This window comes from Mytilus edulis, chromosome 4, assembly GCF_963676685.1.
Source record: "Mytilus edulis chromosome 4, xbMytEdul2.2, whole genome shotgun sequence".
In the NCBI taxonomy this organism is placed as follows: domain Eukaryota; kingdom Metazoa; phylum Mollusca; class Bivalvia; order Mytilida; family Mytilidae; genus Mytilus; species Mytilus edulis.
This window is the reverse complement of record NC_092347.1, coordinates 68,499,737-68,527,592: the sequence shown is the minus strand read 5'-3', so window position 1 is coordinate 68,527,592 and position 27,856 is coordinate 68,499,737. Positions and strand designations below refer to the sequence as shown.

At 30.8% G+C, this 27,856-nt stretch overlaps 1 protein-coding gene across 6 annotated transcripts; it reads left to right on the top strand.

The window, feature by feature from the left end:
- The first annotated feature begins 18 nt into the window (after positions 1-18).
- On the top strand, positions 19-27,856 carry LOC139520326 (putative aminopeptidase W07G4.4). 6 transcript variants are annotated; one of them, XM_071312867.1, is made up of 17 exons: positions 23-141; positions 3,483-3,650; positions 7,738-7,870; positions 9,694-9,759; positions 10,460-10,542; positions 10,922-11,033; positions 11,553-11,677; positions 13,021-13,120; positions 14,945-15,020; positions 16,043-16,128; positions 16,329-16,433; positions 22,233-22,308; positions 23,018-23,136; positions 23,457-23,540; positions 25,187-25,294; positions 26,841-26,972; positions 27,343-27,856. In XM_071312867.1, exons 2-17 carry the CDS (start codon positions 3,538-3,540, stop codon positions 27,475-27,477), a joined length of 1,653 nt encoding a protein of 550 aa, XP_071168968.1. In that variant the 5' UTR covers positions 23-141; positions 3,483-3,537; the 3' UTR covers positions 27,478-27,856. The 6 variants fall into 6 exon arrangements, with proteins under 6 accessions (XP_071168972.1, XP_071168968.1, XP_071168969.1 ...); XM_071312871.1 differs by lacking the exon at positions 3,483-3,650 and having other exon boundaries at positions 19-141; XM_071312868.1 differs by lacking the exons at positions 23-141; positions 3,483-3,650 and adding an exon at positions 6,084-6,326.

Below are 27,856 nucleotides of genomic sequence, written 5' to 3'. Positions count from 1 at the left end.
GAAAAACAATTTTATAACTGCACCTGACACACCCCCTTCTGTCGAGCGAAAACTCCCGAGAAGTTCGAAGTGCGTCTACTGATAACGAAAGTAGACACGAACCGGCAAGAACGTGAGAAGACACTGAAGGTGTGACATAATGTAAGGGTATTGTATATTAATGGTTATGCAAACAATGATAAATGTTGAGTTGCACACATATCATAGTTATTGTACACTTATCAAACTCTTATTTTGTTTTTCTCTCTGTTATAATGAAAGTAGAAACCACGGATTTGATTAGGATCATTTGAGTGATGCTCACCACAATTTTCTGATGTCTGTGTCTGTCCGTCTGTCCCATTAAAATGTTGAAAATATATTTAGAAAAATTGAAAATTTTATCAATGGGGCCCTCCACCACAATCAATAATAAGTTATAGACAAGCATATCTCAAAGGGGGTCTCATTGGGGGGGTCCGATCCAGGATACCGCTTACTGTTTGGTCAGATTCCGGTATCCCACTTACACTATGTACGTAAGCAATTCTCATTTTTTTTTGTCATTTCCCGTTTTCCCGACACAATAATTTGACTTTCACGTTTCATGCTTACAAAAAATCGGCAATCCCGCGTCACCCTTTAAACCCCAATGAGACCCACTTCAAACAGTTGCCCACATATCTTTTTGATGCCCCTTTACTTTATTAATATTATAGGTACCTAATTATTATAGATAGAATTTCTGATTCCTGTGATACATTAATACAACTGCCTTTAAATTTTAACTTTAAACACTGTTTAAAAATAAGCCTGAAATAATAAACCTTAGACATGCTGGGAAAAAAACCCCAAATTAGGGATACCCCTTAAAGTCGTAAGAAACCTCAAATTAAAAAAAATATATATATGCATATGTTTTTTACAACTAAATGGATAGTTTTCATTTTACAACTTATGTACATATATCTTTTTCTGAGGAAAGTTCTTTAATTTGTCCACATTTAGAAGAAGTTTACTTATTTTTAATTGCTTGCTTCCAGGAAGCAATTCGCCAACATATTTTCCATATGCAAAGTGACCCGAGCGCAACCCTCCTCGTAAAAATCCAGTGATTGCAATACGCATGAATCTGTCATTAAAATAAACAATAATCTGATTGTACATGTTAAACATATGCTCAATACCCATGTTTTTTGTTATTTGTTTACTATAAGGTGACAATCCTTAAACTTCCGCTTCAAAACACGGCATTTAATGAGCAGCCATATTTGTTAAATCATAACAGACAGAGAGAAAAAATTGACGATTATACGATATATTTGCGTAGAAAATGATAAAATCGTGCACAGAGAACTAAGTTTATGATATATACATGCATTGGTTCAAGAATTGGATAAACATTATTTTTCACCACTCACTGGTTTCATAAGACTTTAAATGAGGGACTGTCTCAGATAAGGTTTCATTTTGCTCTCAGATTTTGAGAGATTCCACTTCTTTTCATGATGAAGAAGATTGATGTCCATTAATATTACAGAATTCATGGACACATTTTGACAATAGATATATATTGTATTTTGTAAAGGTTTCTGCAAATAATATAGATATGTGACCTTTTGTACCAAGTATTTGTTTTTACAAATAACTGTTTTTATCACTTAAAATGTACCCCACTTAAAAAGGATAGTCATTACATTGAGGGGGCACCTGTCATTTTAGACCCAACCTGTTAGAGTGAGATATGGTTGACTATTTTCTCCAATATTGCAAATGAAATCTGAACGCTAGTAAAGAATTGAATATATACAAAATGATTCTGGAAATCCATCTGACGGGTTGGTCTATAGAATCCAGGTCTTCTTCCTCTGATTCATGTTCATACTAAGTCATTATGCCAAGATTCCCTTTCTCATCATATTTAAAACCAATATTGTTGGGCAAGAATATGAATTGTAAAGTGTTTTTTTTTGCAATTAGACAAAATATGTGTAATCTTGGGTATCATTATTATGGCCATTTGATGGTGACATTTTATTTTCTGTAAATGTTTTTAAATGATAATACTCAATTTGACGAGAGGTTAAAATCTAGCCGTAGCTGCATTTGCTATTGGTCTTTCCCCCAAACCTCTGCATACCATTGGATATCTGTGGTATGAAATTTGGGATAATGGATATTTTTATTGGATCAACACTTTAATTGTTTCATGTCTAAAAAAATGGTATTTGCTGTTCTGAGTAAGTGGCAGTCTTATTGTGGACTAGCACATTGAAAATTTGGCTTAACAGTTGGTGGAGTACAAAGCAGAGTTCATTTTCATTTTATATTACTGGTAACATTTTTTTCTTCTGAAATGCATATAATATTTGACACTGGACATTAAACCCCAAACTATTATCATCATTATCATTGCCTTACAGGTTATCTATATTTTTATGCTCCATTTGAAAAAAATAGGGAGCATATAGTTGCTTTGTTCACCTGTTAGTCTGTCATCTAGAGACCTAAAGTTTCAGGTGCAATTTCGATCCATATATAGCCATCCTGCCACTTGAACAATTATGAGCATGACATATACTATTGTACAGGTACCTGCAATCAATCAATCAAAACTCTTTACAAATTAAGCATATATGCTTGTATGAAAATGTGCATGAAGCAAAACAATTCCAGTTAATGTGTTTAAAGGGGAGATAATTAAGCTAACTGATTTATTCTAATGAAAAATCACTTGTCTTTGAACAATTGTAAAAAATTGTTGAAAGCCCAAATCATTAATTTAACTAAATCTTCATGCAAATACGATACACCATATATAAATGGTTAAATATGGTTCTTATTCAACATAGTAAAAAGTAAATAATTTACAGTCAGTAACATCAAGAAGGGGAGATAATTTGAAATTCTTTGAAACAGGAAAATTAGCAAAATTATACATTTTGTAATAACAACGATTATCCCACATCACTTATTCCATTGAAAAATAAATAAATATGGTTGGAATAATGAACTTGGATAACACAGGAAATTGATATAGGTGAAAATAGGTGACTTCCATAGATACTCCTTTAGATCTTCTTTTTTTTACTAATAATATTAAATAAGGCATTTTTGTAAGGAGATGTGGTATGATTGCCAATGAGACAACTATCCACAGATTTCATATTTAGTAGAGGAGATAAGGGTAATGTACACAGAAATAGGCAACCATATGGCCTATAACAATGAATCAAAACCATGCCTTTTAGTCAGCTCAGGCCCAATCATGACGAAAAGTAAAAAAAATCATCAGCTTGATTTACAACAAAGCAATAATCTAAATCAAAATATGACAGAAAGCCATTTAATTTCTAAGCTACAATCCATCAAAAATTAAAAGTGTACACTATCAGGTATTTGGGAGCTATAGCCTCCTCCTTAATAAATGATACTTGTGTGTTAAATATTTCAGCACAAAGGTACAACTCATTGCTTTCATACATATATCGTTATATTTTCAGGAAAGTGTAGCAACATATTTTACGTTATTTTATGCAATATCTGTAAAGTATTCCAATGCTGTTTAAAGGTTTCACCAGTAACTTAAAACATATAAGAAGAGTATTTCCCATTCATAACTTCAGATCAGCTTTGACGTCATTTTCACATAACAGTTGTAGTACACAAAGGTACAAATCACAAACTTTTACCTATTGTTAGCTTGTTATTGCTTAACGTAAAATAGCCATTTATGCTATACTAATTTGCTTGAAGTAATGGTATACAATTTGTTAACCTTTCTTACATATATTTATGCATATTAATATATCAACTGATGATCATTTATCATCATATTAAGCAGTCTAATTGAAAAAGGATCCCTTGTTAATTCTTCACTTATAAGGATCTGACAGCTTTCTTGATTGAGCAGGTTCTGTATTTTTTTAATTTGCTCGAGATATGGAAGCCGTCAATTTATTGGTAAAAAAATGGGACTCTTTTATGTTGAACACTTTCATATGTCTCTGACACTTTTTAGTACAAATTGTGACAGATAATTAAATACAAAGTTTGAACTATCTCAATGTTACATACACTTTAATGTGTAAAAGGAGTAGGTACAGTAAGGCCCCTTTTTGGCCCTAAAATATAGCAGTTTTTCAAAATTGTTAAAATGTAAACTTTTAGTTATTTATTGGAAAGTATAATGCTTCTGCTAACTAAATATGGGCAGTTTTTGACAATACAATGCACTTATATCAGGTACTGGCATCATTAAGTCATGCTAATAACAGAAATCTTCACATTTTTAGTATTTTAGTTAAATTTTAGACGATTTCTGTCTGAAATGAAAGTAGTGGCATTTGTGTTCATTCTTAATATTGAAATGTAAGTTGTATTTGATGATAATATATAAAGGTTGAGGATGAACACGGATGCGGCCACTTTCATTTTTGACAAAAACCATCTGAAAAGTGACATTTTTGTCGAGCCTTTGACTTTAGTCGAAAAAAAAGCAAGACTAAGCCATCCTACATTCCGTCAGCGTCGTTATGTCAAGGTATATTTGTTCCGCCTAACAGAAGTTCCAATGGAAACTTTGTTATAAACATTGTCATAATATCTATTCCTGTTGGAACAAATATTCTATACCATTTATTCCATTAGGAACATATACTGTAATATTTATTCCTGTGGAAATAATATTCCAGAATATATTTTCCTTTTGGAACTTATGTTATGAAGGAACTTCTATTTCGTGACATTTATCGTCAACGGCAGCGGCGTCCACAAATATTCACTCTGTGGTTAAAGTTTTTGAAATTTTAATAACTTTCTTAAACTATACTTTATTTTTACCAAACTTGGACAGAAGCTTTTTTATTATCATAAGATAGTATTCCGAAGTAAATTTTGTTAAAAATAAAATTCCATTTTTTCCATATTTTACTTATAAATGTACTTAGTTTTTCTGTCGGGGAAACATTACATTCACTCTGTGGTTAAAGTTTTTAAAATTTTAATAACTTTCTTAAACTATATTGGGATTGTACCAAACTTGGACAGTAGCTTGTTTATGAACATAAGATAGTATCAAGAAGTAAATTTTGTAAAAATAAAATTCCATTTTTTTCTGTATTTTACTTTTAAATGGACTTAGATTTTTTGCCAGGAAACAACTCTTTTAAAATTTTAATATCTTTCTTATACTATTTCATGTATTTTAGATTTGTACCAAACTTGGACAGAAGCTTGTTTATGATCAAAAGCTAGTATCTAGATGAATATTTTTATTGATTTTATTCCTCATTTTTGTTGAGCCTGTGATTAACAGCAAAAGTAGGCGTGACACTGGGTTCAGCGGAACACTTACAAATTTTTGGCATATTTGATAGATTTTTCATATCTAAGCTTGAATCGGAGCGTTTTTAATGACTAAATCAGTTAAAATCTTTCACATCAACTAATTGAATCAACTGAAATAGCCACTTAAGTGTTTAAAAAGTGTCCAAAATCTTTCGTCAGATGGATCTGAAATTTGGGTCCAAAATCGGGCCTTACCGGACCTACTCCTTTGAAAGTTGCATACATATTATTTTTCTCTGCCTTAGGTGCATTTGTTCTATGCAGAACATTGAGTAGGTCTTATTTTTAGATTTTTCATTTTTTTGATTATACAGTGTACTAAAGCTATTGCTGGTGTAATTTTAGTTAATGATTTATTTCTGTGTCATTTTGGTCTTTTGTAGATAGTTGTCTCATTGGCAATCATACCACATCTTCTTTTTTTATATTTGATCTTTATCCTTGTTTTTTAAATCTTTACTGAAAATTTGCTATACTGTCTGCAAATTTGAATACCTGGAAAAGTATTCAAAGTTTAAAAAGACTAGATATATTTATAAAACATTTAATACAAAGTTTTTTGAAAACCCCAAGATCTAAGAACTTAATACTTTAAAAAATTGCACCGATTCAAGTATGTGTGCTAATGCATCATGTGCATACGATATAATTATAGCAATTGTCAAACAGAATTCTAAATTTAAAAAAAAAGACTTACATATTTTTATAAAAAATTGAAACAAAGTTTTTTGAAAACCCTATGTTCTAAGAACTTTGAGTGTGCTTGTTACATAAAACATAATTATAGTACAAATGTAATTGTTAAACAGAAATCATAGTTTAAAAACAGATTTAAAGATATATTTATAAAACAGTCAAAATAAAGTTTTTTGAAAATACTGAGCTCTAAGAACTATGGAATTTAAAAAGTATTCAACTGATTTAAAAATATATTTATGTATGACATAATTATAACAATTGTCAATTGTCAGTTTATATGTCTCAATCATGTTAGAAATGTAAGTAAGATTTAGCTTTTAGTTTAGACTCTATATTTTTATCAAGATGTATGTATGATTATTAATCTTTTTCATTAGTTTACTTAGGCCTGAAAGCATGTGATTAGAAAAAAATAAGATATCTTATACTCTTTTGATATAAGCATATTTGTATCACTTCATTTTAATGATAATCTGAATAGATACTTCAGAATGTCTCCACCATATTTTTTTTGTAAAATACACACTCTTCTATCATGTTTGTAACTGTCAAATATTTACTTAAAATAAAGTTGTCTAGATTAATTAAAATTAAGAAAATTAAATTGTAAATTTTATTTATTGTTCCATCTTTTTAATATACTTACACAAAATTTTGTTTACAGATGAAACATTTGATAATGATAAGGATTTTGGATAAGAAAAGTTCTGGTCACTTGAAAAGTTAACCTTCTATAGAATTCAATTCAAAGTCTTTTTCATAAATATTATTTTGGCCTATTCATTAGTTTGAAAAAGTGTGTGTTTTGCAGGTTTATGAAAATGGTTGACAACTATTGATGACCCCAAGTAAATGACTTATTGTCTTATCCTTAGATATTTCTTAGTCCTTGAAAAGTTTCTTCACCTAATATGTAATTGTACTAAGTATAGACAGAATACATAACATACTTATACTTAACCTAGTTACAAGAATTGATTATGCATATACACATCATTTCTTACAGTGTGTAAAAATTATTAGCTGACCTTTCACTGATGGACTGTTATCTTTTAGCATTTGTCATATTTTGGAGAAACTTAATGAAGAAATAGGGAAGATATTTGAATTTGTCTTTCAAGCAAGTTATTGCTAAAATTATCAATTGTTACTATGAAGAAAGTATTGAGGAAAATGGGCAAAAAGGTAGCTTTATAACCTGTCCTTTGAATATAAAAGATCAGTGTTCATGCATGGGTACAATATTAGTTGTATAATGATAGGTTAGATTTCTAAGGAGTATCCTTCCAGTTGAAAATTCTGGAAATTATAAATAATTAACTTATTAATTTACTTTAAAAATGCATTCCCCTTGCGTGCGATTTGCTGTTGGTGTCAGAGAACTCTTTCAAAAGTACAAATGCATTATATGGTATAGACTCTACTTAATTTACCATTCAGGCCAATTATGAAATTCAAGATGACCACCACCTTTTGGCATGATAGTGCAGTGAACATAATTCTTGTATAGACTTCCTTTTTGAGGAGCTTGAATAAGGGTTTAAATTAATGTAAAAAAAAAAAAAAAAATACATAATAAACCCTCATGAAATGGCTACATATGATGTTGGTGTCAGTTTTTAAATTGAATTGAAGAACTATATAAACAGTTCCCATAGAACCATTCTTTTCCATTATGTAGATAGTGTAATAACTGTGTTTTGTTTTCAGGCTTCCTAAATTATTGCCCTGTGTGAAGGTCAAGGATCCCCAGTATGATGGTGTTGTTATAGTAACAGATTCTCCATCAAAACTTGTGGGTGATTTAGAGCCCCTCAAAGATGTCATTGAAAAATATGGCGAGGTAAGTATGATATGTTTTATTCATGAGATAAACAAAACTAATGGAAACATGTATTGCTGATATATAAGTTTGCCACTTGTGAAGAAGGATCTGCTTACCCTTCCAGAGCACCTGAGATCACCCCAAATTTTGTGGGATTTGTGCTGCTCATTCTTTAGGTTTCTATGTAGTGTAATGTATACTGCTGTTTGTCTTTGGTCTTCTTTTTTTATCGTCATGGCATTAACAGTTTATTATGACTCAGCTACGATAGTAGAGGGGCATTATGTTTTCTGGTGTGTGCATCCGTTAATCTGTCCTTCCGTTTGTCTGTTCATCCATTCGTCGGTCTGTCCCGCTTAAGGTTAGAGCTTTTGGTCATGGTAGTTTTTGATGAAGTTGAATGTCTCTTTGGTATTTTCCTTATTTTGGACTACATGCTTCTTAAACAAAAGTATATGTTGAACTTTGTTAAAATGTTACCATTTCAAGATAAGATACAGTTGCTATCTTGTCATTCTAATGTTCTTATCTGTCCTTTTGTATATCCAAAGATTTAAAAAAAAAATTTATAAGTAACTTGAGTTTGCATTGTACTTTAAATTTCTAAATTGTATGATACAGGTTATTAGATATAGGAAGATGTGGTGTGAGTGCCAATGATGTTTATAAATCATAACTTTCACAGCAACTATGACCCCCTTCACACTAGGACATTTTTTATCGATTTAAAATAGACCGATTAACTTTAGATCAATTGAAAGGCCACTGTGAACGCTTTGAATGGATCTTCAATCAGGCTAAACTAAAACACCAAAAGAGGTAGTTTAGTTTGAATCGATCTAAAGTAAACCGATCTTACTTTAAATGTGAATGCAGAGATCGGTTTAAACTAGTATGATTGAATCGAAAATAACGTATGCGCATGTACAGCGCCAAAACTATCTCAGAGGTTCGTTGTTTAACCCGTATTTCTCTGTTTACAGACATTTATATAAAACAAACTGAAAACATTTTGTCTTCGCCATCGCATAGATTTGCCAAATCTGTGTCTTTTTTTCTTATGATGATTTTTTTTTCTTTCTAAGAACCGCAATACTTCGTCGTGTTATAACTTCGTTACTACAGATATTTTTTTTTCAAATTAAAGAAAACAGCAGTAACACCTGTACCAAAATGTTAACTTCTGATTCAGGAGAAACTATAACTTTATCCATTTTTTTTCAAGTGTGTGTGTCAGAGTATCAATAGATGAATTTAATAAATCAGTTCTATTTATACACAATGTTTACAGTTTTACAGGTAAAAAGGTTAGATCGATTGCGTTTTTAATTGTAGTGTGAACGCAGTGGATCGGTTTAGACAGATAGAGATCGTTATGATTAAAAATAATGTGAACGCTAACTGGTATTATTTAGATCGATTCAAATTAGATCGATTAAAAAAAAATGCTAGTGTGAACGGGGTCTATCATTCAAGAGTAATGTTTCAGTAGGGTTAAACAATATAGTTTTTGAATGATTACTTATAGTTTGCTGTTGTGAATGTGATATTTATAAAAGCAAATGTTATTCCATCAAAAAGAATTAAATGAAAGTACTGATTTGTTATGAGCTATTTGGCTTTAGTCTATTGTCTTGAGGTTTCTATCAGTGTTCAACTAGTTAATTAAGTATACATGTATATGTTGACTTGTGGTGGGTTTTTATCTTTTGGCCATGGTCTTTCCGTTATTATGATCTTTTATTGCTCCCTTCTTTACTGTTATGACACTTTTTGTCCTTCAGATATTAGGTAAAGAAGGAAAGAATGGCCATAATCTAGCATTTTAACTATCTTTACAGATTGATGAAGTTTATACAAAGGAAGTGATATTTATAAAAACAGATGTTATTCCATCAAAAAGATTGGTGAGTTTGAATATGTAATATAAAAGAAGATGTGGTATGATTGCCAATGAGTCAACTCTCCACAAGAGACCAAAATGACACAGAAATTACAACTATAGGTCACTGTACGGCCTTCAACAATAAGCAAAGCCCATACCGTATAGTCAGTTATAAGAATATTTGTAATACTTCTAACCTTCCATTGTATTTATTTTTTGCAATTAACCTGTCATGAAAATTTACCTTTTTCTACTGGTGATAAATTTATTTGTGCTTGAATTTTCATTGCCTAAATTAAATAGTTATTTGATATCTAACCATTACCAAAAAATCAATCTAAATGTAAAAGATCTAAATTATTATGAAAATTGACTGATCTACTATGCAATTTTGAGAGATAACAGGGAAAATGAAAAAGGCTGAAAGTTGGGGAAAATTATATTATAATCAGGATTCATTTTATTAGTGGATTGTGGGAAATTTATATTTTTATTGATATTTGATTTTGAGTTCAGTCAAAATCTGCATAAAAGCCTATACAAAAATCAAACTTCGTTGAAAATTAAAAGTGGTTTTCGAAATCCACAAAAAATGGTACCCACAATTGAAAACTTTGATCAATAGATTGTTGGTTGTTAAACATCCAGTTGCAAATGTTTTTCATGTTTGTTTACAAAAAAATCCACAATATTCCAATACCATAAATTAATTATTATAACAGATATTTTCCCCAACTGGACCACTGAATAGAGATTATGACGATGTCAGAAGATTTGCAGATGCAGCTGTTAAAGGAATGCAAAGGTATCTGAAGAACTTAGTTAAAGCTTTGGTCTATTCTCTAAAAACAGTTTTTGGCAGGTGGGAACTCAAGTAATAATGAATTGGATGGGACCTGTATATTTTCATTTCTTACTGGAAATCCTAAGTTTAAATTTTTTAGCTCTCTAAATGTTCAAGGATTTCTTTTCAGTTTTATTTTTCATCGGTCAAATGGAAACTGTAATTTTTGTTCATAGTCATCAAAGTAGATCCATGAAAAAAAAATATGAAAGAAGGTAAATTAGCACTGAATCCACTGAAAGATTTATAATGAAAATGTAGTAAAAGTCATATTTCAATAAAGTTTTTAATCTTTTTAACAATAACAAGTTATAATGAATATATACTTTAATGTTTTTAGGGCTTTGAAAGCTGGTTGCAAGAAGCCTTTATTTGTACGTCCAATTGATGACAACTTTGTTGGATTTGCAGGGAAAGTAGCAACTCTTGGAGCACTTCATGCTTTGTATGTGGTAGGTAGTTTTATAAGTAATGGCACAACAGTAATATGATACAGAATTCATTTATTCCTGCAGTAATCATGGCCCTCATTTACTTTATTTGGCCAAATTGGTATAGGGTTATACTTAGTTGACCCAAACCCTAAATAAGACTACCTATAACACTCTAGTCCTAACACTAAAACCTAACCTTAAATTTACCCTTACCCAAAACTGAAAACTGACTAGAGTACAGGGTCTATCAGAGATGTTGAAGACTGAAATCACATCCTGTGAAAAAGAAAAGTGGTGGTAAAGTGTCAGTTTCGTGTGTTGAATGTAAAATCAAATTTATGAATTTCTTTAATATTAATTTACCAGATAGATTGACAATAACAGCAAGTTCTTTTACATGACTTCACTATAACTATGTAAAATATTGTTCTGAAAATTACAGGCAAATACTATATTCATTTGTAAGTTTTTCAAATGTTTTACTTCAGTTATTTCAAACAGTTGCAAAATGCAAGATATTTCTATTTACCTTTTTAGCCCCTGGAGATTAGAGAAGATGTACCAGAAAAGAAGAGTAAAGCTGATGTAATGGGTATTTGGTGTAGTGATGAAGTGAAAGTTACTAAATCCATCCCTGTTACTACAGCTATAGAATCTGGAAGGTATGTAACTAATTACCAGTACATGTTAGTTACTGTAGAATTACTGGCATAAAACTGAAAATGTTAAAAAAACAGATAAAACCCTACCTTTTCAGCATTTCAATCGGCGTTTTGTATTTGAGCCGATCTGCATTTCATTTGCGCCGATTTTTTCTTTCAATTTGCGCTGATTTTTTTTTCATTTGCGCCGATTTTTTTACAGGTAAATAACAGGTAAATTACAGGTGAAATGATATAAGAAGATGTGGAATGAGTGCCAATGAGACAACTCTCCATCCCAGTAATGTTATTTTCATTTATCATTAAAGACCTCTTCCGTTAGCCAGTTGTACATATGTTATGAATTGTCAATCATAATGTATATAACTGTTGTCTCCTGCTTAAAAAGTAAAAACCTAAGACTAAAGCACTTAGTTTATACTAAAATGACGAATTGAAAATATATGACTAAATTTAGTATATACGCCAGACGCGCGTTTCGTCTACAAAAGACTCATCAGTGACGCTCGAATCCAAAAAAGTTAAAAAGGCCAAATAAAGTACGAAGTTGAAGAGCTAGATGACCAACATTCCTAAAAGTTTTGCCAAATACAGCTAATGTGTACTTGTACCTTGTCTAAGAATGTATGACATTTGTCATCAGAAGGAGCGTCAGACAATGTCAAACGTGAAGCAGTCATCGATTTCATTTAGGGAAAGGAATGCATGGTAACCCGAAACATTGGGATAGCCATTTAACAACTGCAATGTCATTTGATTTGTCTTTATACTCTGTACTCAGCCAATGTAAAAGCATGAACTTACCTGTACCTTTACCTGTAAATCCAATTAGGAAAAATATCAAATCGGCGCAAATGAAAAAATGAAATCGGCGCAAATGAAAGAATGAAAATTTTCAAAATTGGCGCAAATGTCATACGCCCATTTCAATTCACGAATGCATGGGTGACCCTTACCAGTGTTTGGTAATATAGGATAGGTACAAATTTTTGATTTGTATACCATTTATCACTTTTGGTCTTCCATGCTTCAGGCAATATATCAGGTTTGGTATGATTTAAAAGATTAAAGTTAAAGTTTTCAGCAAATTAAGGATTCATTTGATTGTTTGCTGCAGAACTTTATTACATTTTTAACTGAATTAAACATTGCAATATGACTACAGGAAAGATAAAAAGGACAATAATTCCTTTTAGGAAGCTTTTTTTTTCTTATGGTAACTGTCTTCTCAATTAAATAAGAAAAATGGTAATGATATGCTAATTTTTTTTATGTCATGCCACACATACCCTAGGGGAACTATAGTGGTTATCTTTAAATCTTATAAATGTTATATATACTAGGGTTGTAGCTAGAGATATTGGAGGTTCAGACCCAGAAAGAATGGCTGCTCCTCGTGTTCTTCAATATGTACAAGAAACTTTAAAAGATTCTGGCATCAAGGTAAACAAAAGTTTGATAAAATCCCTGTAGAATTAGTGTTTCTGGTACAAGCTTAATATCTGAATATTGAACAAGGAATTTGTTTTTCATAACCTTTTTTCCAAAATATTGTTAATTTCATAGTTTAGATGCTGTTAGTTTTTTCCTTATGACAATTAGAAATACTGAATGAAGTTCAAGTAAACTACAGAGCCAGGTTGTGAAAGACAAGTTTAATCCAGAGGATCTATAATTAATAAATAAGGAAAAGTATAGACTTGCACATAAAGAGGCTTTTTGCAAATTGCTATTCTTTCATGAAATGACACACATCATTTTCAAAAGAAACTACTAAAAGCAAACTGTCTACATGGATAAGAACAACAGACTTTGAGAGAAAAATTTAATACTAGTTTATTAGATACAGTCAAACCTGATTAAACCGGACCCTGAATAAACCGGTTTCCTGTCCATTCCGGCCGAAAATGAAAGTCCCTTATTTTTCCATACAAAGTCTTTGTTAAAATACCCTTTGTAAACCGGACCCTGTGTATTCCGAATTCCGGTCTAATTATGAAGTCCCAATACTCTTAATTACATTAATTATTACCTGTCAAAACCGGTTTGTCTAATTAATTTCAATGATCGATATGCAATCAAAACATATTTCGTGATAATCAATTAGTCAGGTGTCAAACTGTGAACCTACAATCGTACAGTAGTGAGCTGTATTATTTATTAAAACATTATAAACGGGTCATTTAAACAAAAAGACACACCTAATATATATCGGATTGAACTTACGTTTTAACTTGGATAAACAAATTAAAATCGCGGAGTAAGAAATTCACATCGTGATTTCGAAATCCTGGGTTCCCTGTTGTGAACCCCTAAACAAATGACCTTGATAATGAAAAACACCTGGATGACAACAATCAATGGATATTGTACACTGTACGACAACGTTTCGAAAGTAATGAAATTACTTTTGATAATATTCTGACTTTTTAATCGGCAATTCCAACATTTCAAGTTATTGATCATGGGATTATATCGAAACTCTCGTCTTACAATCCAAACAATGCGAGCATTATGATGCAAATGCAAACAATGAAATGTCTAACGTCACTTTAGGTGTCAGACCACCAATTACTCCCTCCAATTTAGAACGTAGTCCTACTTTGACACAAAATAGTGCTTTTGATGTCATTGTTTACTTAAATTAACCAACAAATTTGCAGAAATGAAACTTTTGGTGAAAGGGAAATATATTTAGACCATTTTGAGCCAAAATTCACTTGTCTATGAGTTTGCATTAAAAATTCAGGATTAATGCGCTACATAGTACACTAATTTAAGATTTCCAGAAAACCGGGAGTTATTTTGGTAGTACCTGTCTTTTCAAAATCAGAAATTTGTTACAAGACTTTAAACATTGGTTGAAAATTGGCATGTAGGAAGGTGATACATGTACAATTCAGGATATACCTGGTTTCCTTGAAGTTAAACTTAAGGTAAAATATTTAGAAAGCTGTGAAAATTGCAAAATTTGGTTGAACAGATAGGGATTTTTAATTGGTGGTCTGACACCACAAGTCATTAACTTCCGGTCAAAACGGAAACCTGAATAAACCGGCTCACTGTCCAAACCGGCCCTTTTTCATAGTCCCGTAGCCGGCCGGTTTATACAGATTTTACTGTATATATAATTTTGACTTAGGTAATATTTGATATAATTTGATTTTAAATATTTTATTTCTTAATTGATTAAAATGTAAAAAAAGACAGAATTCTATGTGCTTATGGCAATGAAGAGGTGTAAATCATATATGCTTTTTTCCCCAGATTAATGTAATATCTGATAAAAATGAATTCAAGAAGAGTTTTCCCCTGTTGGAAGCTGTAAACAGATGTGCAAGCAGTAAGTCAAATTTAGAATGATAATATGAGAAACAAGTGAATACACTTTCATTTTTAAATTGGCAGTCATACATATTTTAGAATAGTGGACATTTTTTATGTAAAAATAAGGTTATGTGTTTTGATTGCCTATGATACAACTATACACCAGATACCAGTGTCCAAATGATGTGGATGTCAGCAACTATAAGTCACAAAATGGCCTTTTTTTGGAAATGAGTAAATCAATATCATATCAAAAAACAGACTTATCAATATTATAGTAGATCATTTGTTTGTCTCCCTTTTGATCTTGTCTATGTTTTGGGTTGCTTTGATGCTTATACACAATTTGAAGCATGAAAAACCATATATTCAATCTGATATTTTTTACCAGTACATTTATGTGTTATTCAAGAGTTATTGAACATCATACAAACATTCAAATTTGCTCTAGTGTATGAAATTGCTACCCACAATCTTAGTTTTTTAATTTGAGTCATATAACCGTGTTCTACACCGATCATTTACCTATGTGTTATATCGAAATTAAATATGGGATTTAATTCTTTTAAAGCAATGAAATTTTGAGTTTTATATATGTCTTAGATATCAATTAACAATAACTTTAAATGATTGCTCATGCTTTTTTTACTCTTTTTTTCAAAAATAATAGCTTTGTATATTTTTTAAAGAATAATCATTTTAACTGTGTGTGTTTTTTTTAAGGTTTCTTTGTGCATTAGGTACAAAAAATATGCAAGGTAACAACTGTTCAAAATTGAAACTTACAAATGTAAATTTTGATTACTGGGTGAAGGGTGCATAGAAACCGCTGCTTATAAGTATATTTGAGAAGTTTCATGAAAATGCTACAGAAGTACAAGTCTAAGGATAAAAGCAGACATTTTTTATCTATTTTATTGGGATATTTTTATCTGTCAGGTAGACACATTTCATCATTGTAAAACATATTTTTCTTATAACACTTTATAACTCAAGTAAAAATTTCTTGTTTTAATTCCATTTAACCTTCCATTACAGATGTAGATAGACACACAGGCAGACTGATTTTCTTGGAATATGAAGGTGAAGGTCCAATAGATACAACTCTCTTTCTCGTTGGCAAGGTAGGTTATTCTAGACAGTTTGTTTCATATTTTTCTTGTGCATTGTAAACATTTTATTGGTGCAAATTTTCGAGGTGTGCAATACATGCTCCTCGGAGCTTCTTACTTAACATTGATCTGTAATACATACAAAAGTGAAAATAATGCCTTTTTATATAAAATCAGCACTTTTTTTAAGTTGAGGTACATTTTAATTTCAGGGAATAACCTATGATACAGGTGGTGCCGACATCAAAGCTGGAGGTGTCATGGCAGGTATGCACAGAGACAAGTGTGGGGCAGCTGCTGTTGCAGGATTCTTCAAGGTTGGTATTATAAGGACATATGGAACGGGGACCCAATTAATTGCCCCATTGGAACACATTGAAAATCATTGTAAATACATAGGGTCCTGTTCAATAAATAATTTTGATAGCCACCTTGGGACTTCTGGTTCATGTTAGGCATTCATTTAGAAGTGTCTAAGTGCATTCTCAGTGCCTCATGACCGGCATTCCGTTGCACAATTTTGTTTTTATTGACAACAGGGTCAGTCTGTCTACTTCCGGGAAAGAATAAAGGCTAGAATTTAGGCAATTTACTCTATGTACTGACGCCAGATTACATTTAAATCAATCAAAATTTTTACAGAAATTCAAACTAGAAAGCCTACCCTTTTAAATAAATCTACATTCAGTTACAGAACTAGTGAAATAATAACACTACACAATTTATAACAAAAGTTATATATTTTTTTTAAGAACTACATTCGTGGGTACCGGACTGGTTGCCCTAACTGGGATCCTATTCCTGTCAGACTTTATTTTTTCCCCCAGACCTAAAACTGAACTTTTAAAATAAAGATATACATCTCAGTAGTTATTGTGCAAAGTTTCAAAAAAATTGATCAAACAGTTACAGAATTATAGATCCTTATCTATAACATCTCAAATACCAGAAAATTGATCGGAGAAAATCTTAAATTCATGAAGAAAATATGCTAAAAATCAGCACAACTTTTTTATTTCAAGAGATATTTACATTCTGTAAATTGCATAAGGTAGATAAATTCATTCTTTGTATGGAAATCTAGTTGAAACCAAAATTTGTTTAAAAATAAATTAAAAATATTATTTTTTTCAATTAAAATTAAAAAATCTTCTGTTTTAAAGAATTACATATGCAAAACAAGCATACCCCATAACAATGGTATAAAATATGAGACAAAGTCTTCAAATAGTCTGCTAAGTTCATTTAAAATACAATATAAGAGGCTAGATGCAGAGAAGTTCTCACTTGTAGCTAAAACCAGTCAAACAGCACCTCCTATAGTTTAACAGATGTGGAGGGAAATCCTTGATCTTCCTGACCGCTTAATGCTACTGTGCGTTGTTGTACTTTTGACTGCTCTAAATGTCCAACTAGTTTATATGTGTGTTTTCTTGGACATTGAAACTTTTGGTGGCTGAGATCCATGTACTTTAGTCCAAGTTCACCAACCTGAATATAGATAACAAAGACAAGTTAATAATGCAGGAACTTTTAAAATGCAACTTGGGAAAGAAGCATTAATGAAAATGAAATTCAATCAGTGAAACTATTAAAAGAGCACTTAGTGTTTCCTTAACCAGAAGCTGATCTCCAAAAGTTCCAAAACCAAGGAAGATATATATAGCTCCATTCATCTACTGCTGACATAGATACAGATAAAATTAAAGGTCCTTTTAAGGACCATCAAAATCTTTAAAAGGGAGTCTAAAATTGTTGTACATTCAGTTTAAATTGCTTTTATAAGCTATATTATAGCCCTACCCCTTAAATATCTTCAAAAAAATGTAAAATTAGAGAGCCCCTGGCAAGTGTTTCTGAGTTTACACAATAATATGTGGCTATGTGTGTGATGCGGCTTTAAATAAATGTGAGCTGGATTCGCACACAACTTTCATAACTGAACCGTGGCACCTAAATGATTTATTTAATATCCACAATCTATCAAAAACTTATTAAAAACCTAAAACTGAAACTATGGGATTCTTTTCTGTTTCCAGGTCCCAGAATTAAGATATTAGAAAGAAATAAGCCCATATTTACCATCTGGCACTGTCCCCTGATGCCATATAACACATTTATTATTTCTTTCCCTGTGTCTTTTTCTAATACTATTTGCTGATATTTTTCAAAAATCCCTCCATTTTAACTTACAAGTGTAGGAATACATACTACAGACAACTATGACCTTTCTGTGACCCCCTTTTAAACTTTAAATTGAAGAAAAAACTTTTTTAAATTTCATAAATTTAAATTTAAATTTAATTTAAAAAGTTTAATTCAAATTTTAAAAATAATTACACCATTATTTTCCTTATTGAATTTTGAAGCCTGTAGCCAAATTTCATCCATGAAACTTCAAAAATGAGCTTACAATTGCAGATTGAAATGTTCAAAACATGCTCTCTGACAGGAACGGGGACCCAATTAATTGCCCCATTGGAACACATTGAAAATCATTGTAAATACATAGGGTCCTGTTCAATAAATAATTTTGATAGCCACCTTGGGACTTCTGGTTCATGTTAGGCATTCATTTAGAAGTGTCTAAGTGCATTCTCAGTGCCTCATGACCGGCATTCCGTTGCACAATTTTGTTTTTATTGACAACAGGGTCAGTCTGTCTACTTCCGGGAAAGAATAAAGGCTAGAATTTAGGCAATTTACTCTATGTACTGACGCCAGATTACATTTAAATCAATCAAAATTTTTACAGAAATTCAAACTAGAAAGCCTACCCTTTTAAATAAATCTACATTCAGTTACAGAACTAGTGAAATAATAACACTACACAATTTATAACAAAAGTTATATATTTTTTTTAAGAACTACATTCGTGGGTACCGGACTGGTTGCCCTAACTGGGATCCTATTCCTGTCAGACTTTATTTTTTCCCCCAGACCTAAAACTGAACTTTTAAAATAAAGATATACATCTCAGTAGTTATTGTGCAAAGTTTCAAAAAAATTGATCAAACAGTTACAGAATTATAGATCCTTATCTATAACATCTCAAATACCAGAAAATTGATCGGAGAAAATCTTAAATTCATGAAGAAAATATGCTAAAAATCAGCACAACTTTTTTATTTCAAGAGATATTTACATTCTGTAAATTGCATAAGGTAGATAAATTCATTCTTTGTATGGAAATCTAGTTGAAACCAAAATTTGTTTAAAAATAAATTAAAAATATTATTTTTTTCAATTAAAATTAAAAAATCTTCTGTTTTAAAGAATTACATATGCAAAACAAGCATACCCCATAACAATGGTATAAAATATGAGACAAAGTCTTCAAATAGTCTGCTAAGTTCATTTAAAATACAATATAAGAGGCTAGATGCAGAGAAGTTCTCACTTGTAGCTAAAACCAGTCAAACAGCACCTCCTATAGTTTAACAGATGTGGAGGGAAATCCTTGATCTTCCTGACCGCTTAATGCTACTGTGCGTTGTTGTACTTTTGACTGCTCTAAATGTCCAACTAGTTTATATGTGTGTTTTCTTGGACATTGAAACTTTTGGTGGCTGAGATCCATGTACTTTAGTCCAAGTTCACCAACCTGAATATAGATAACAAAGACAAGTTAATAATGCAGGAACTTTTAAAATGCAACTTGGGAAAGAAGCATTAATGAAAATGAAATTCAATCAGTGAAACTATTAAAAGAGCACTTAGTGTTTCCTTAACCAGAAGCTGATCTCCAAAAGTTCCAAAACCAAGGAAGATATATATAGCTCCATTCATCTACTGCTGACATAGATACAGATAAAATTAAAGGTCCTTTTAAGGACCATCAAAATCTTTAAAAGGGAGTCTAAAATTGTTGTACATTCAGTTTAAATTGCTTTTATAAGCTATATTATAGCCCTACCCCTTAAATATCTTCAAAAAAATGTAAAATTAGAGAGCCCCTGGCAAGTGTTTCTGAGTTTACACAATAATATGTGGCTATGTGTGTGATGCGGCTTTAAATAAATGTGAGCTGGATTCGCACACAACTTTCATAACTGAACCGTGGCACCTAAATGATTTATTTAATATCCACAATCTATCAAAAACTTATTAAAAACCTAAAACTGAAACTATGGGATTCTTTTCTGTTTCCAGGTCCCAGAATTAAGATATTAGAAAGAAATAAGCCCATATTTACCATCTGGCACTGTCCCCTGATGCCATATAACACATTTATTATTTCTTTCCCTGTGTCTTTTTCTAATACTATTTGCTGATATTTTTCAAAAATCCCTCCATTTTAACTTACAAGTGTAGGAATACATACTACAGACAACTATGACCTTTCTGTGACCCCCTTTTAAACTTTAAATTGAAGAAAAAACTTTTTTAAATTTCATAAATTTAAATTTAAATTTAATTTAAAAAGTTTAATTCAAATTTTAAAAATAATTACACCATTATTTCCCTAACTGGGATCCTATTCCATATTGTGTGTCAGGCATGATAAATGAAAGGCAGGGTTTCTTTTGATATACATTTACATGTTCTTAGTTGTCTTTTGGCACCTTTTGTTGCTCCTTATACATTCAGACATGTAATTTTTTTTCTTTAGTAAATTTCTAAGGATAATGATTCTTTAATTCATTAACTGTACAATTATTTGAGGTTTGAGTTTTAGGACTTGATTTTTGTTTATCTCTTTAATTAAGTATTAAACAATATAAAAGATTTGTAAGAAATTGATGTACTGTGGATTCATTGAATTTCGTAGGTACCAATTTTCGTGGTTATAGTAAAATTTGCATATTCGTGGATATTTAATTTCGTGCTTTTGGCAAAGTCTGCATACATTCCTTCAGAAAGTTTGCAATTCGTTGAATACTTAAATTCGTGGTTCCCCTGTACCCAGGAAATTAACCAAAATTGGTATCCAACGAATATTAATGAATCCACAGTAATGCTGGTACAGTATTTTAATGGTACTTGCACTCACCTTGTTATTCTGTTCATCAATCTAGTTCTTTAGTTACATTTTACTAAGCTTCTGTATTTACATTTTACTAAGCTTCTGTATTTACATTTTACTAAGCTTCTGTATTTACATTTTACTAAGCTTCTGTATTTACATTTTTCTAAGCTTCTGTATTTACATTTTACTAAGCTTCTGTATTTTCTGTTAGGATTGATTAGATATTTGGCATATAGAACTGATATTGTTGAGATTTCCAGTGTAAAGGAGGTTTTCAGAACTGATGTTGGATACACAGAGATATTTTTTTCAAACCCTTTGAGCATGCAAGTTTTGGTACATGTCTTAGAACTGGAAGTATCCTGTATACCTTGCACTAAAGCATGTGTAACTTCTTGTTTAAAGTCATAAGAAACCTCAAATCAAAAAAAATAATGCATACCTTTTTTTATAACTCAATGGATAGTTTTCATTATAAAACTTATGTACATATACTTTTTCTGAGGAAAATTCTTTAATTTATTCATATTTAGAAGAAGTTTACTTTATTTTAATTGCTTCCTTCCTTCCAGGAAGCAATTCCTCCGACATATTTTCCGTATGCAAAGTGACCTCAGTGTGACCCATCTCATAAAAATCCGGTGATCACAATACGCATGGATGTCCTTAAAATAAACTATTATCTGAATTTACATGTTAAACACGTGCTCAATTTCCATGCTTTTTTGTTGATTTTTTGTCGATTGTTGACATACAGGTGACAATCGTTAAATTTCGGCTTCAAAACACGAACTTTAATTACCTGCCATATTTTCACAACAACCTTGACCGATTGAAAAAAAAATTGATGATTATACGAAATTTTACACGAAAAAATGATAAATTCATGCACAGAAGACTAAGTTTATGATGTTTGTATGCATTGGTTCAAGAATTGGAAGAACATTATTTTTCACCGGTCACTCGTTTCTTATGACTTTAAGAAAAGTGATTGTAGAGATTTATTACAGTTAATTTTAAGCAGAAACTAATCTGGTTAATAAAATTGCATGAATAAAATTATCATGTAGCAAATATGGTCAAGATATTTTAAGACCATCAAACATATAATCAATTTTTAATCTTTTATAATGGTTACTTATTTTAGATCTTATCCATGCTTAAACCAAAGGGACTCAAAGTTGTAGGAGCATTGGCAATGGTGAGGAATAGTGTAGGGCAAGGTAAGATGGATTTTTATCTCTCCAGATGTTATTTTATTGGTATTTAAATAGGTGATTTTGTACATTTCTATAGTATAAAGTCAAAACAGACATAAATTACACTAAGTTTTCCTTTTTGTTTGTTAATTTTTAACAAGTCAAACTCCGGCTCAAGTATGTCATAGCAGATTTCATAAAACAACTCTCTCAGGAGCTTATAACTTAGACAACTTTAATACAATATTTCAAGAGTTGTAGAACCTAATTGGACTTAAAATAGAGGTGATGGTTGGGGCTACAGTAGGGTATATGCTGCTTTTAAAAATGCTTCAGATCACCAGGTTACCTTAAGTTAAGTAAGGTTCTAAACATTTTTAAAGGTCACAGGTCTTTTTTAATGACACATCTGGTTGCAAGTTCCCTTGCCAAAATAGAAATAGAACTTTAATGATTACAACAGTAAAAGTTTTGACCATATATCATGTATCATATGAAAAAGTAAAGAGTAAAACATTTTCTTCCACTATTCCTTCTGACAAATTTTAATACTATCGTTAAATTTTATAGTAATTTATGAAAGAATGAAATATCTACATTAAAGAAATTGTTTATCCCACACGTTAAAGACGTTATAGATGTAGAATCTTTATATGCAGAATATTTATTTTATCATCTCAACACCAGAATGTATTTTTGAAAATAAAATAATTTAAAATATATTTTATTTTAGACTGTTATGTTGCTGATGAGATTATAACATCAAGAGCTGGAGTGAGGGTCCGTGTGGGTAATACTGATGCTGAAGGAAGAATGGTTATGGCTGATGTATTATGTAAAATGAAGGAAGATGTATGTGGTATTTTTGAATAGGAAATAATATTGGTGCTCATGTTTGTTTTTCTGGGTTTTTTTATTCATGTAATGCACACATAAAAAACTTTAAAAACAAGTTATTGTCTTTTTGATATCTCTAAAAATTAAAATTTGAATTTTGAAAGAAAAATGTATTTACTACTCAAGTTCAACTTCATAGCTTTTAGTTAAAAAGTGTATTATCCCACTTTCAGTTTTATTCTATGCTAACTATTTTAGTAATGACTCTTCACAAATTTGTGTACATTTTGTTTATCAAAAGTGTGTTATATAAATTTTCATTTTATTATTTGCAGGCACTATCAGCTGTCAATCCACAGTTATTCACCATAGCAACCCTCACAGGACATTCCATCAGAGCAATGGGACCTAATTATTCAGTAAGTTAATGTTTTTTTAATTGTTTGGACAGGAATATTGTCTTTTGGGTAAAATCTTTAAAATAAGATTACAAAAATAACTCAGTATGAAATAATTCTTTCCCCTGGAACCAAGTGGAAAATATGTTAACAGAGTTTCTAGAAAACAAGATTGCATGCTAACAACTACAGGTATTTAAAGAATTTTTCAAAGTTTATTCTGAAGATTTGAAGCTAATCAGACACAAAATATTTTATTGAAAAAGGCCATTTGAAATGAGGTCAAGGATGGGAGGGTATAACTCATAATTATACCTTATCAATCTTAATAGTCTGAAATATGCAAGAAGCATTTCCCCCTATATGTTTATCTGCCAAAAAAACATTTAGAAATTGCTTTACTAAAAAAAATAAGAAACATGTGCGATAACTATGTTAGTCTGTACTCATAAATCAATATTGACATGTATACCTTTTTAAAAAAGTATAACATATTGCATCATATTGGTACATAATATTTATATCAATTATGGATTTTTGAAAAGGTCAATATGTTATATATGGACCGGTTTAGATTATATTGATTGAAGATAAAGTCCCAGTGTCATTATAATCTAACAAGTCCATAAGATATGTAACGTATTGACTAAGTAAAAGACCTTAATTTTTATATTACATATGTAAATAAGGAAAATGGCGTTCAATGATTTTCTGTGTATTTTTAAATTGTATTTTGCAGAATTTTAACATGTTATTGAAAATATCTAAATTCTTTGATGAACTTAATAGCTTGTTGTGTTAGCTTTCTTGTATTCCCAGCATTTGCATTTAACATAAAATTCTTGATATCTTCTTCTGATAAACTAGCAAATTTCTTTTCATCAGCAGCACTTCCTCCATGTCATAAATCTAAAGGAGTATGTTCGATAAGGTCCTAAAATGGCCCACTTTTTTAACGTAAATTTCAAATTCGGATTTATTGACCCATATCACGATAAATTATAGCTAATACATTGACTAGATAGGATATAAGCCATTTTGTTGAAAATTTTACGTTTCTGCGTTTCATTATGACGTCACAAGTTGTACTCATATTGATTTTTTACGAAAAAATCATTGAAAATGGGTAAATTTCCAAAGATTATTTGACAGGAAACATAGAGTGCATACGTTGTCAACAAAGATCTTTAAAAATAATGTTTGTGAAGACATTTAACATGTCTTATTAGAATATTAAGCTTGTCGACGCCTGCGCTCTATGTTTCCTGGTCCTTTATTTGGTTGAAATCCATCTGATTTTGTCAAATTTCACCAAAATCCCTTATCTTGACCTTTTTGGGACGTAAAAATCAACGTGTTAGAATTAAACTTTGACAAAAACAGCTCTGTTTAGCTTTCTCACATGTCTTTAAGGCAACTTAATACATTTATTGTCTTGTAACCATGAACTTTATAATTGGGGCCAAATATGGCACTTACCGAACTTACTCCTTTAGGAAGATTTTTTTATATTGATCGTCAATATACTTAAAAACAGAAACAAGGCTACGGATACAAAAATAGCCTTTGAAACATTTTGATCAATGAAAACAGGAGAATGCTACACCATAGGTAATATATATATATATATATATATTGATGTACTCAAAATTTGTATTTATTTTCAGATAATAATGGACAATGGCCCAGCAAGAAAACTGAAGACTGCCCAAACAATGCAGGAAGCAGGGGATCGTATTGGTGATCCATTTGAAATATCAACTCTTAGGAGAGATGTATGTACCTCAAACTACTTGGGAAAATCTAATTTTCTAATCAGAATATTCTGGTATTAAACAGATGGACATCTTCTGTTGTGTAAATGAATATATTTCGACACAGGTTTTAAAATATTTTGACAAAAAGAGTTTTTTAGGCCCCCGTCTTAGCGTCCGTACGTCCATCCCTACATCCAAACATTGGTTTCCATTATCTAACTTTAGTTTGCCTCAATGAAATGTTATGAAACTTATACACAATGCTTATAAACACAAAACATAGGTCGATTTTGAATTTTGGTGGTGTCATTTATACCATTCTGGAGTTATGCCCCTTTACCAAAGGAAAAATTGCTGAATTTTTCATTTCCGTTCTCTAACTTTAGTTATCTCAACCAAATGATATGAAACTTATACACAATGCTCATTTCCACAAAATACAGATAGAGTTTGAATTTTGGTGGCGTCACTTTTACCAGTCAAAAGTAATGCTCCTTACAAATGGAAAAATTGCTGAATTTCCCATTTCTTTTCTCTAACTGTAACTTGCTTAAACCAAATATTATGAAAATTATACATAATGCTCATTACCACAAAACACAGGTAGAGTTTGAATTTTGGTGGTGTCACTTTCAAAGTTCAAGAGTTATGCCCCTTTACAAAAGGAAATATTGCTGAATTTTTCTCTGACTTAAATTTGTCTCAACTAAATGTGATGAAATGTATATGTAATGCTTATTACAACAAAACTCAGTTTAAGTTCAAATTTTGGTAGCGTCACTTATACAAGCTTGAGTTACGTCCCTTTATAATGTTATATGCTAGCGGGGGCATCATCTGTGTCCCTATGGACACATTCCTTATTTGTTTAATAATGCAAATCTTGCTTATAAATGCAAGAGAGGTGTGGTAGTTTAGAGAAAAGATCCCTAATAATAACTGAATGATTCAGAAGGCTGATGAGGTAAAGAATTCTTTTTTGCATTTAGATGCCTTTTGGTTTGCCGTTTCTGTGGAATTGTAGAAAATCAATCTTTTGATTTTATGATTTATTAAATGCAATATAATTTACATCAAGTCTTACATATTATCACAACTCTGAAAAGAATTGTGGAGACGAGAGTCATAGTCACTTAAAAGTTTCAGCAGGAGCCCATATCATTTCAACATATATACATACATGAATCTTGACCTCAATTCATTGTTGTCTGAATCAAATATAATTGTGCTAAGTATTTGTTATAAGATCTGTTTCTCAAATTTAGAAAGTAAAAGATAAACTATATTACTGATTAGGTGTTCACAGATGACTAACAGTGCATGTGCTAGTCTCCTGGTCTAGTTGCAATTTTAGCAACATATTTTTCCTGCTGAACACAACGTGGGAACGTCACTCATTTCATACATTGTAATGTAAAGACTTTATTGTATACTTGGGCATTCTATAGATCAATGACAAATTAAAACATGTAATGTTTTCTCCCTTTTAAATTCACTGTGAAATTAAAAAAAAAAATAGAAAAAAATAAAAATGTTAATAAACAAATATATCCATGTTTTAAAGGACTACGAGTTCCACACTGGAAAGTCAGAATATGAAGATGTGTTACAGTGTAACAATTCTCCTTCAACAATGACAGCTCGTGGACATCAAGGACCAGGTGCATTCCTTATCAAGGCTTCAGGTTTGGAAAAGGTAAGGAGTATATTCAGCTGATGTTATTGATGTTTGAAAATTATTTTGATGTGATTTAAAAGATTTCAATGATTTTTTGAAAATTTTCAATAAATAAATTTTATTTCATGTTGTGAATTTTACTCATGAGTTTGTAAGTACTATCAATTAATAGTGGCCATTTTTACGTTCTTTTTTGTCCAAAAATTTCAATAAATGGATATTCGTATAGAATCTATTTTAAAATTAGACAGGGAATGCCTGGTATTAAAAAATCATTATTCTAAAAAAAAAATCCAAAAAAAATCATTATGTTGCAATGACACAAACCAACTGTTAAATACATGTAGAGATTTCTTAATAATTTATTGATAACTTGATTCTTTTTCAGCATGGAATAGATTCAAACAATCCATTACCATATTCCCATCTAGATATTGCCGGATCTTCAGGACCATTCCCAGGAATTCCTACAGGAGCACCCATTGTAGCATTCACAGAGAAATATGTTATCCCAAGATTATAAATTTAACAAACTTTTAAAAGCATTACTCAGAGACTTGCCATAACTAAATGGAAAGTATAAACTTGATTTGTAACATGTTTTGCAAGAAATTAGGTTTTTTTCATATATAGAAATGATTGCATGTACAATTTATTTTTGTTGAATGATATATAGACAAATTTGTAGATTATAGCAGTTATTTATACTATTAAATCATTGAAATCAGTATATTCATGCATTAAGTTAAATTAATGTAAATGAAAAAGAACTATATTCTGTTTAATTGTATTGCTGTTATTTAAGGGAGGGAACATTTATTGATTGAGAATATTAATTTATGAATTATTTTTTGATGATTTATTGTTTTCATACATTATTTTGAAATAAATTGTTGAAGGCT

What these genes read in the sequence shown, in the direction of transcription:
- LOC139520326 (XM_071312867.1), top strand. Translation starts at nt 3,538, where the DNA reads ATGCTGTTTAAAGGTTTCACCAGTAACTTAAAACATATAAGAAGAGTA. An exon ending in TATGTAAAATGAAGGAAGAT is followed by an intron (nt 23,137 to 23,456) that starts GTATGTGGTATT and finishes TATTATTTGCAG; the next exon opens with GCACTATCAGCTGTCAATCC. An exon ending in TATCAACTCTTAGGAGAGAT is followed by an intron (nt 25,295 to 26,840) that starts GTATGTACCTCA and finishes CATGTTTTAAAG; the next exon opens with GACTACGAGTTCCACACTGG.